Genomic DNA, 12,155 nt, shown 5'->3' with positions numbered 1-12,155 from the left:
GGTAAGTCGGCACATCAAGAAAAGACATTCAAAAAGTAAAGAACCTTGTTGAGAATTCTGTCAAAGCAGAGAGAGGAGCAGGTCCACGAAAAATTCAGATGTCAATTGCCAAAAATATCATTGAGGACACTGTAATCAAGGATGGCAGAAAGAAGGAGGAACTCTTTGGAGACAAAGAATTATCAAACTTCCTTGATGAGCTATGCCTCTTATTCGTGCAAACAAAAAGGTTTGGAAAAGTTCTTATCTTCTATATATTTATGGAGCCATATATCAAGAAATCCTTGATTGATTAAATGGTTGTATTTGCAGTTTTGAAAGGATGGTCAGTAAAGCAACGAAGTCTACATTATTAAGGATTGGGATGCTATTTTAGAGTTGAAGAATAATTGTATGTATGATTTTTTTCATTGTAGTCGCTTTCGTGGACAAGGATTTGAGGAGGACCGATGCTTCATTTTCAAAATGTCTACAAAAGGACCTGCATCTAGTGTTGATTTGGTGAGGCAGATGGATCAGGATGGAAGTGGTGATTTAAACACTGCATGGGTTATGTTTGACCACACACGAAGAGTAGTTGGGTGGTCAACACTTACATGTCATGTCTACGATCTAAGGTATATTGCAAGATCAATCAAATATATGTCCCATGTGTGTCTATTTCAATCATGGTTTAAACTAAACAATAAGTCCATGTCAATTGTATAGTTTGCAGGAATTACTAACCATAGCAACATGTGAAATGAAAGAAGATGACATCGAGGCACAAATGTTTTTTTTGGGAAATGATGAATGAGGTGATGTTATGTATTGGGCACCCCACAGGCAAACTTCTTTGGATTCATGGTGGCCGATGAGTCACATGCCAACTGGAGAGCAGTACGCCATGTGTTTAATGGTGGAGTTAAAAATGTAATGCATGGTCGCGCGAATGAAATTGTTTGTTTCATTTGGGAGAAGAGCCTACAGAAACACACCGTGGGATATGTACAAAAGAACTTTCAAGAGGAGCACTTACAATTATGTGAGTCATGGCAAACATCAGCAACAAAAGAAGAAGCTCAAGAGAAGTATACCATGATAAGGAAATAGGGGGGAAAGTGAATAAGAGAGATATACATTACATGGAGAGCTGGCTAAGTTGGTGGCACATAATAATAGTACATTGGGATGATATGATGGGTGCTGTAAGTAAATTTATGTATTCCTCACTCATATGTATGTTCCATTTATCAAATTTATGTATTCCTTGCTCCTATGTATATTCCATCTATCAAATTTTAATTCTAAGATTTATTTTGTGTACATGTCTTGGATAGCGCAGATATGGCAACCAGACCACACACCAACCTTGCTGAGAGTAAGCATGGGAGTTGGCTTGTTGGAGAAGGTTTTAAGAGAAAGATCAGCTTGTATGATGCTGCTGTTAGTGACTTGGCAAATGCTCTGCTTTCAAAGTGCCAAAATTCAAGGGTATCAAAGTGGAAAACACTTGGGTGCTGGCCCTAGCTTAGAGAAACTTGTTAAAAGGGTAGAAAGAGCCAAAGAAACAAGGAAACTGAAGTGATTCGTTCTATGAAAGAAACAATTGCAGGAACTCCAATGTACACTCATCGAAGTCATCTAGAGGGAGAAAGAGATACTTTCCCAAGACGAAGGTAGAAGTCATCTAGAGGTAGAAAGGGCCAAAGAAACAAGGAAACTGAAGTGATTCGTTCTATGAAAGAAACAATTGCAGGAATTCCAATGTACACTCATCGAAGTCATCTAGAGGGAGAAAGAGAGACTTTCCCAAGACGAAGGAGCCCTAAAACAATGATTGATATTGAAGAGGATAGTAGTCACCGTCTAGAGTATAACTATACAACAAGAGCTCGTGTGGCAAAAAACCCTAGAAGGCTGATTTATGATACTCCAAATTGTGCTGCTAAATGAAGACACAGTAGCGAACTCTAACACCACAAGTACTAGGATTCTTATAATGCAGGATGGTCAACTTGTGGAGAGGGAGTTGAATCAAACCTATTGGGCGATTTGAAGAACTCCACTTGGGAGTCATGCAAAATGTCTTGGGTGGAGGACAGATGGCCGAAAGTGCAATGAGCCAATTGTTGATTCAAGGAAGGCATGTGCATCCCCTAGTGTCTTTTGCAACAACAAGGAAGTATCATGATGGTATGCGCACAAAATCACAGATGATGTGGTTTTGCAATATAGATTGTACACACACTTGGAAAGCTGACAAAAACATTTTTCCAATGCCAACCACCCCACAAAGTTGGCATGTTTTGAAAGGCACTAAGCTCACACAGGAAGAGGTGAATAAGTTGAATTTGGTTGGCTTCAAGTTGGAGACCATCCCTCCCCCCGCTGTGGATATTTCAACTGCAGGAACTAGTTCAACAACTACCACAGAAGTTCAATTGCCAATGCAAAATGCTCCACGTACCCATTATAGGTCAAAGGTGTCCAAGGCAGCACATCAAAGGATCAACCGTGCGATGCACATGGATGCAAGTGTCAAAATGGAGAAGGGTCATAAGGAAAGGTGTGCATGAAAGTTTTCACATTGAAACTACAGGCTATGGTACAGAAAGTGGTCAGTATGAGATTCAGATTTGTGATGAGAGACCAACATGTTCATGTCCAGATTTTAAAAATAGGGTGTCCAAGAACCAGCCATATCTTGCAGGTAAACATTTATACTTCGTATTTTTGAGGGTTTTTGGGTTGGATGAGCAGGTGCATATGCACGTTCACCAACCTATATTGAGACAATCTAAATTGTCTTTTGCACTAACAAAGTCTAGGTCCTATCCTTAGGCTTCATGGAGAAACAAACTTTTTGCAACTCCCATAGGCTTCATGGAGAAACAGACTTTTTGCAACTCCAATATGGCTTCAGAAATCAATTTACTCGGTCAATTTATTCCTCGTATACATAAAGCCCTTTTTCCTTGTTGAAGAAATGCTCATCGATTCAAGTTAGGCTTCTTGTACAAAAAACCCCTTTTTGTAGCCTTTGTATATTCCAATGAAAAGAAGATGACACCATTGGAATTCCAAAAGGTATTCCAATGAAAAGAAGATGACACCATTGGAATCCCCTCTCTGTGCCCTGCCAACACAGAGAGGGGACCCTTTGTATATTCCAATGAAAAGAAGATGACACCATTGGAATTCCAAAAGGTTAAGTAGAGGGATTCACATGTTTGCTACAACTTTCCTTTATTCTTGCCCAGCAACATTTACAGATATAGGATAGCAAAGGAAGCAATTGCTGACTTAGATACATGCATGGCGCCGCATCTCGGACCCTACCATTATCGCCAGTGTCCGATTTCTAAAATTGATCCTGGTCCTCATAGATCAACCTAAAGAGAGATATGATGGATATGATGCTTTAGATTAGCTACAATTCAACATGAATCAAGGCCCTAGTGATAGAGGCATGATGTTATATTATCATCGCCTAAGGTGTCTACCTGCATACATGCATGTAACATTCAAAGATATGGTTGACACCGGGTTCTGGAGATCACAATCTGCATTTAAAAGAACCCTAAAAAAGCTTCAATCACATCGAAACTTCTATCGTCACACGAGTTTGGCAATCGGGTCTTTAGACCTCGGTGACAAGTTCTGAGGACAGAACCTACATCATGTAGGGGGGAATGTTAATCCCATTTTGGATTAACAAATATGCTCCTCCATTTGAGGACATTAATAAGTGTCATTTAAAGGCACTATAAAAGTTGTACATTATGAGATATTGGCCACCCAAGGTCTTAGTTAGTAAGTTTTGGGTGCCCAAGTGTGAATAAGGTCCAATTGTATATAAGGCATTTTCTCATAATGAATGGACACAATCCCCCTTTGTGCTATGAGAGTTCTTGCTTTTGTCTTAAGAGAGAGAGTACTCTAGCACATGTGCCTTCTCTATACTTTTACGCTTGTATGCTTGTGTGGAGAAGTGAGAGAGAGTGATTGGCTTGTGTGGTGATGTGAGCAACTCTACGGTGACAGCATGGAGGTGAAGCTTGGAGGATTGGAGCTTCTCAAGTGAGCTTGGAGACCTCAAGGGACATGAGCTCGAAGTATTGGTAAGTTCCCTATGACAGTTGTGTTCTATTGTGCTTATTCCAAAGGTGAATGCATAGAGTTCCATCTTGGAGGTGTGGTAGCCCATAACAATGCCTAACCTATATGAGTGTGAGTGCTAACTCTTGTGCTTCGCTCGGTTGCATGACCAATTTTATCCCAAGAAGTCATCCTCTTCCTCCTCTACTCAAGAGGGGACCCTTGTGTCCAATACCACCTCTACTCAAAAAGGATAGCAAGGGAAGAGAAACATCAACTCAAGTAATCAAGGCAAACCTCTAGGTGTAACACGCGGAAGCTTGGGGGTCTTCTTTTAACCCTAAACACCACTGAGAACATGCTAATGCATAACGCAGACAAAAGGGAGAGTGTAGAGAGAGAGAGAGAGAGAGAGAGAGAGAGAGAGAGAGAGAGAGAGAGAGAAATGTTGGAAATTCAGTATATTTCTGATGGGTACAAAAATATACCTACAATCTAGAGCCCTTGGCTGCCTTCTTGAAAAGGTGAACATCACCAAAACTACTCCTAACCAACTCCTAAAGAGTTGAATGATTACAATGATAAGCAAACTTGCTATTTATAGGCTCTTTGGTGGAACATTGGGATGCTAGCTGACTGGCTTCTTTTTATCCATAATTCAGCGCTATCTAGTCCTCATGCAGCCGACAGCAGTTCTTTGCTCTCGACAGCCTCCAACGCAGTCGACAATCTCTTGTCTCAACCTCTCCAAGTCCAACACTGCCAAACAGCACTCTATGCTCCGTCTTCTGGTTCTAATGCTCTTTTTCTTGGCTGCCCCTTCTGGATTAGCTCTGAGAATGTCCATGGCATTTCATGCACATGACATCCCCCTCTGCTACTAAACTTGATGACGGGATTCCAACTTTTTCCAAGGATGATTGTCATCATCCCACTCTATCCCCGGAGTCCCTCTGTCATCCATCCAACTCTAGCAACCCTTTTCACTGAAAACCCGGCCCGGTCTCCAAAACCACTCTGACTTTGAATGAGATCTATGAATCTGTTCCATTGAGTCCCCAATCCATTCTTGCCCTAACTATGAACATTGTCTTGGTCTTCATTCTTGAGAAATGAGTCTGGCACTCTCACATCACCCCTTAGTCTTCATTCCTGAGAAATGAGTCTAGCACTCTCACATCACCCCTTGGAGAATAATCCTCCCTTGGGACCGTTGCCCGAGAACCTATTTGGCTCATAGGACTACCATCCCCTCTGGCTTTGTGGAACACCACCAACAAACCTCCTGGGAGTTCTTCTCGTTCCTGTGTTCCTTGCCTTGGGCTTCGTATCCGTGTACTTTCCTGTACCTTGGACCTGTACACCATCATATGGGACTGAATCAATGTTTAGCTTTGCTGAGCCTGATGCTCTGATACCAATGTAACATGCGAAAGCTTTGGGGGTCTTCTTTCAGCCCTAAACACCATTGAGAACATGTTGATGCATAACGCAGACAGAAGGGAGAGTAGAGAGAGAGAGAGAGAGAAATGCTGGAAATTCAGTATATTTTTGATGGTACAAAAAGATACCTACAATATAGAGCCCTTGGCTTCCTTCTTGAAAAGGTGAACATCACACCAAAACTACTCCTAACTTGGACCCAACTCCTAAAGAGTTGAATGATTATACAATGATGAGCAAACTTGCTATTTATAGGCTCTTTTGAACATTAGGATGCTGGCCGACTGCTCGGCCAACCGACTGGCTTCTTTTTATCCATAATTCAATGCCGTCTGGTCCTCATGCAGCCAACAGCAGTTCTCTGCTCCCGACAGCCTCCAACATAGCCGACAGTCTCTTGTCTCAGCCTCTCCAAGTCCAACACTGCCAAACAGCACTCTGTGCTCCGTCTTCTGGTTCTAATGCTCTTTTTCTTGGCTGTCCCTTCTATATTAGCTCTGAGAATGTCCATGGCATTTCATGCACATGACACCAGGTAACAATACTGATCCCAAAAACCCTGCCTCAACACCCATTCCCCATTGGCAAAATATTCCCAAAAAGAATAGATTCTATACTCATTTGCCAAATGCCTGGACATATTGATGAGTGTGCCTTTAAAGCCAAGGAAAATAGAGGCAACACCTCCAACACCACTAACTTGAACCGCCAAAACAACCAAGGTGGTAGCAATGCCCCAAATTGGAGATCAAGAGGGGGTAATAATCCAACACCTACTCTGCAAGGCTCCCCACTAAGGAACCAGCAACAATAAGGCAATGGTACAACTTGGCCAAGATCCTCTCAGTGGAGATCCCCAATGGTCATGTAGCTCAAGGTCCCCCTCCCAGTCAGTTTCTTTCACCACCCCGAAAGAGGATTTCTGATTGGTCTTCCCTTACACCTCACCTCACCTCTGATCAAACAAAGTCTTCATTCGCGAGACATTGTCTTTGATGAGAAGGATTTACTTCGTCTTCCACTGCCCATAACACCTCAACAAGAATCTCTGACAATGTCACATGAACCCAATCAGTCCAGTATTCCTCCACCTCTTAAGGAGCCTTCCTCCTCACTCGCGCCACCTAGGGACCCTTTACCCTGCTGGTACCAATAGACCATGCGTGACTCTGGCATGCTTCCTCATGATATTCTCTTGGACGGTCCTCGTCGTCGGTCCATGAGGCTCAATTCTCGTGCCTCCTTTGCCTCTGTCTTTTTCGCATACTATTTGGCGCATGATGACCCAACATCATGGAAAGATGCTATCAAATTTCCATCCTAGAAACAAGCTATGGAACTAGAACTCGAAAGCATTGACCATAATGGCACATGATCCCTTGTGGATCACCCTCGTTATCATAAGGTCATTGGAATCAAATGGATTTTCTACACACACCAAATTTAAAGCCAATGGTACGTTGGATAAATACAAAGCACGGCTTGTTGTGCAATGCTTTCGCCAGAAAGAAGGCATTAATTTCGATGAGACCTTTGCACCCACTGCTTGAATGATGACAATATGTCTTTTACTCAATCTGGCTGCTCACCACACAAATGGCAAGTCTACCAGATGGATGTTAAGAGTGATTTTTTAAATGGCATTCTCGAGGAGGAGGTCTATGTTGACCAACCTCCAGGCTTCCCACTCCCTGGGTTTGAGGACAAAGTATTTCGCTTCTTGCATAAAGCTCTTTATGGGCTTAAGCAAGCCCCCCAAGCGTGGTACCATTGTATTGAGACAAATTTTTTTACAGCCAAGGTTTTCAACCATCTCATTGTGACCCCAATATCTATATTCACATTAGGGGATGGTTTGCTACCTAGTGATGTATGTCGATGACCTCATTATTTCTGGTTCACATCAAGCCAAAGTGGTTGATATCACGGCACAACTGAGATGAACTTTTGAGATGACTGATCTCATCTTTAGTGTTTACTGCTACTGGTACTGGCTACCTTTACATCAGCATTTACATCATATATTGGTCGCCTTCTTCAGGGCTGATTTCGTTGCCTACATCAGGGCTGATTTCATTGCCTACATCATGCTGACCTCATCGTTTTACATCAGCAGACACCAGCATTTTATATCAGTAGACATTAGTGTTATACATCAACACTTGATCTGCATTTTTACATCTGCACAGACATCAGCGCTTACAGTACTTCATCTACGTTTTATGGGACAGCAGCCCTCTCTGCTCTCTTCTTCATGACAGCAGCCTACCATCTGCCTCAGATTATGGCCTTCTCCACCCTCTGCATTATCACGAGATAGCAGCCCTCTCTGCTTCTTCGGAGTCTCACACTGAGCTCTTGTACATGACGTTATCATATATATATACACTCATTGCATGCTATGTGATTTGCTTTGATCTCTCATATATTTGGTCCTTCGGTTTTTTTGCCCTCACATGAGAGAGAAAGGGAAGAGGGTGGGAGAGGGGGAGAGACAAGAAAGAGGAAAAGGGAGGAGAGAGGGAGGAGGGTGGGAAAGGGAAGAGGGTGGGGGAGAGAGAGAGAGAGAGAGAGAGAGAGAGAGAGAGAGAGAGAGAGAGAGAGAGAGAGAGAGAGAGAGAGAGAAGAGGGAAGAGAGAGAGAGAGAGAGAGAGAGAGAGAGAGAGAGAGAGAGAAGGGAGGAGCTAAGTTTGGCTGTTGGAGGAGGAAAGTGGGGGCTGGGCTGAGAGGTGGTGGTGGAGGTAGTTGGAGGAGATGGGAGGAGGTCATGGTGGAGGGACTGGAGAGAGAATGTCTTTGCCAGCAAAATCTCCCTCCACCAAGCTCCCCCAAAAAGCACACTCGCATTGATGGGTTCTGTGGATATTGCCAAAAATTAAGAGAAGCGGCTATATTTCATCAAAATGAGAATTTTGTCTTAAGGTATTATCACAATTTCCAAGACTAAGATTTCTTTGTAATTTGACATGGTTAATGTTGCCTTGTTGCAAAGTACTAAGAAACATGTATACATGATCGGTAAGCATGTTGGGGAAGGGCCTAGCTTGGAGGCTTTGATTCAAAGAGCAACCTCACGAAGTACACCTACACCACCATAAGTTGCACATATAGTACACAAAGGCAATGACATGGACTCCAATGTATAAGGGATGTACGAGGAACCAAGACCGCTATATAGGGGCACATATAGTACACACATGCAATGGACTCCAATGTATGAGGGATGTACGAGGGGCACTCCTTTGTGTACTATAAGTTGCACATATAGTATAGAAAGGCAATGACATGGACTCCAATGTATGAGGGATGTACGAGAAACCAAGACCAATGTATAGTAGCATAGAAACAATAAAGGAAGATACATAGGTCAACAGGGATTGATGTGGAGAGTGGCTCACATAGGCCAAGATATGTGACAGAGAACATAGAGCATAAGCAAAGAGGGCGACCAAGAAAAAATGAATTTGAGTCTCAAGCCATGGCTTCCGTGCAGAGCCTCAAGGAGGTACTCAAGGTGGAGCAAAGCCTCAAGGGGGCACTCAAGTTGACCCCTCTATTGTTGAAGTAATCAGAAAGGCTCTAGTCAACTCAAAAGTCAAATGTTTTGGCTAGATAGATTGAAAGGTTAAGTGTAGCCAATACATTCCGAATTGTTTGAGGGGTGTGGTAGCCTCTTCTTTTTACTCTAAGAGGCGGCACTTGAGGCCAAGAGGTCTAAAAGCACAAATGATGTGCTTTTGTAATAATGATGTCATTTATACATGGCACCTAGATCATGGCACCTAGATCGTAATATCACACGTTCTAGAACTTCCATCTGTATGGAAGGTGAAGACAGGAACAAACATTTTAGTTGCCAAACTAAGCCCCTTAGTTTTAACACAAGCTTTATATTTCAAATAATGAGTCAATCTTGTGAGAATCAAGGAGTTGCATCAACACCAACCAATCATGAATCTCTGCACACCACAACCTGAAGGTCAACAAGGTGATATCCCAAGAGGCTATAAAAAGAATAAAGAGTGCTGATGATGCAATCTACTATCATGGGAAAGACAAAAGCAAAGCCTTAACATCAAAGTATTTTCCATGTCAAAACAAAGGGCTCCGAGAAGGCAGGGGTGTATATATTATGTGTATATAAAGACCCAACCTATGTGAACGTGTCCATTTTTTTAAGGAAAGAGAGGCTTTTGGAAAAACGTACTTAGCATGCAAGCATATATACTATACTTTCATACTTGTGTTGGTGCTTAAACAACATGAGAATATATTTATATATCAACCAACTCTTTCTACTATAGATGTTTCAATTGCCCTTAACCGTCCTAGAAGCAATCCTCCCTAGTGCCGAAGGCATCATTTCTACTTATGCTATAAATGTGGCATCCCTTTCATTCCTCATGATGGCAATGATAATCCCCTTTTGGCATTGATTTTAGTGGCAATGATAGCTCATTTTTGGTTGTGAAATGCTTTTTCGCCAAACTTTTGAAATTTTATCGAGTAACTTTATGATGATGACCCTGTTTGGCAACCAAGGATGCTTGGAATCAATTCCTCCTGGTGTGGTGTTAGTACAAGTAATTAGCCTCTTATATGTATCTAGATGGTATGTTAGATTTATTATATTATGATCCATGCAAAGCATTAAAACTCTTTTCTCTCTCCCTGCCCCCCCACTTCTTTTCTCCCACACTAGATAAAGTATAATGAAGGCAGGGAGCTTGCAGTGAAGCTAGAGCCTAAGGGTAGTTTCCTATGTTTATCTCCGCGGCCTAGTTTTTTACGACTTCCATCCATGAGACACAACCTAGCGATAAGGTGTTGAAGTTACATGCAGAAGGTGTTGGGTTCAAAACCTGCAAAGGTACGAAAGCACACACGCACACACGAGGACCAAGGGAAAAAAAAAGGTCTCGTTAAACAGCCATGAAAACATGCCCAGCACGATAATTTACGAGTGGGTTTAAAAAATTGACAGTGATAGCGTTTAACGCAGAAATGGTCATCAATTATTCATCAATTTATTAGAATAGGTTAAGATTAAGGTTCGGGTCTAGAGATCAAGGCCAAACACACACTGAGTACCTGCTGCTATTATTGCTGATACAATAACCTGTGGTTATAGTAAGGGAATGCAGGCTGCTGGATGAGAGGCTGCGAAAACAAACTGAATTTCATTAAATTATTACTATGAACAATTGGGATAAAATACAACCGGAGAAATTCATCAAGACGACGCAAAGCTTGGACAGTCCCGTTGTAGGTGGCCTACGGCACCACAGGCGTAGCAGGAGCGAGTGTCCGGGCTCCGCCCCGCCGACGGCCCACGGCCGGCCCCGCGGCCGCGCCCACGCCCGCGTATCGGAGGAGGGGGGCCTCCCGCCGGAGGATAGAAGGTGGCGTTGCTGCACTCGCGTGACATATGCCCAACTAAACCGCAGTTGTAGCAGACGCCGCCAAAGCGGACGGGCCCCCGATTGCCCGTACTGGCAGCAGCGCCCGCTCCCGCTCCTCTGGATGTGTAGCGTGGCGCTCCCTGCACAAACGCACCATTGGGCCCCGTCACATCCAGCGCCCGCAGCCGCCCATCCTCGCCCACCTCCGCCACAAACTCCACCGTCTCCCCTTGCTGCAGCGACCGGAAGCCCTGAGCGTGAATCGAAGTCTGATGGACAAACACATCCTCTCCGCCCTCTTCTGCAGTTATAAACCCAAACCCTTTCGAGCTGTTGAACCACTTCACGGTTCCGCTCTGCTTCTTAGTATCCTGCACACTCTCCTGATCAGCAGCCGACGCCGCCGACGCCGACGCCATATGATCCCTCGAATAAAACCCTCCAAAGGCGAGGCAATATCAGCTCAGAGAGCTACACAATGGGCAAAAGAAGATGAGAGCGATGCACACAGCCATGGCAGGCAAGAGCACATCAGCAGGTCATATGAGGAAGCGACGGAAAGGAAAGCCCCTGGGAGACGGCAGAGCCTCCCGTTTTTTATCAACACACTCTCCGTTCGGAAAGCCCCACCTTCACCTGCTCGACTTTCCATGGGTAGATAAAGGACGGACGGTCCGATCTCCCCCATCTCACAAGCAGCGCCACCATGAAGCTTGTCCACATGTATACACCTAGATCTAGTTGTCATACACCATACACAATTGCATCCATGACTATAAACCACTTTCCTCCCATAGTGGCCCAAAATGGACGGCCCAGATCTCCCCATGTTCATGTCACCTTTAACGAATTTATAACGGAAAAGTCCTCCAATCAAATTTTCAATTTCCACGTAGACGACCTTATCCACCTCTTGTCTCCACTCACATCTCCATGCCATGCATGAACCATCATCCCATATCCATATAAGATATAATCTTCTTTAAGAAGGGTAAAAGAAAATATACCACGATCATGCTGGTCCCTTAATTATAATCTTTCAAGTTTCCATTAGCTTCCATCAAGACCTAGGCACTCCACTCTAGAGTCTGAGATGGTCCCTTAATTATAATCTTTCCATTACCTTCCATCCACACCTAGGCACCTCGGTCTAGAGCTAGGCTCGTAACCCCTAAATTGTAATCTTTCCATTAGCTTCCATCCAGACCTAGGCACCTTGGTCTAGAGTTA

The 12,155-nt window shown here is 43.5% G+C and overlaps 1 protein-coding gene across 1 annotated transcript; it reads right to left on the bottom strand.

Annotated features, from left to right (window-relative positions):
- Positions 1-10,688: 10,688 nt before the first annotated feature.
- Positions 10,689-11,667, bottom strand: LOC147633334 (cold shock protein 2-like). Its single transcript, XM_086806399.1, has one exon. The coding sequence runs from the start codon at positions 11,342-11,344 to the stop codon at positions 10,757-10,759; it is 588 nt and encodes a 195-aa protein (XP_086662525.1). The 5' UTR covers positions 11,345-11,667; the 3' UTR covers positions 10,689-10,756.
- Positions 11,668-12,155: the final 488 nt, after the last annotated feature.

Source organism: Cibotium barometz, chromosome 12 (genome assembly GCF_041138505.1).
Source record: "Cibotium barometz isolate CiBa-2024 chromosome 12, ASM4113850v1, whole genome shotgun sequence".
NCBI lineage: Eukaryota > Viridiplantae > Streptophyta > Polypodiopsida > Cyatheales > Cibotiaceae > Cibotium > Cibotium barometz.
Note: the sequence above shows the minus strand (reverse complement) of the source record. Positions and strands in the feature narration are given on the sequence as shown.

What these genes read in the sequence shown, in the direction of transcription:
- LOC147633334 (XM_086806399.1), bottom strand. Translation starts at nt 11,344, where the DNA reads ATGGCGTCGGCGTCGGCGGCGTCGGCTGCTGATCAGGAGAGTGTGCAG.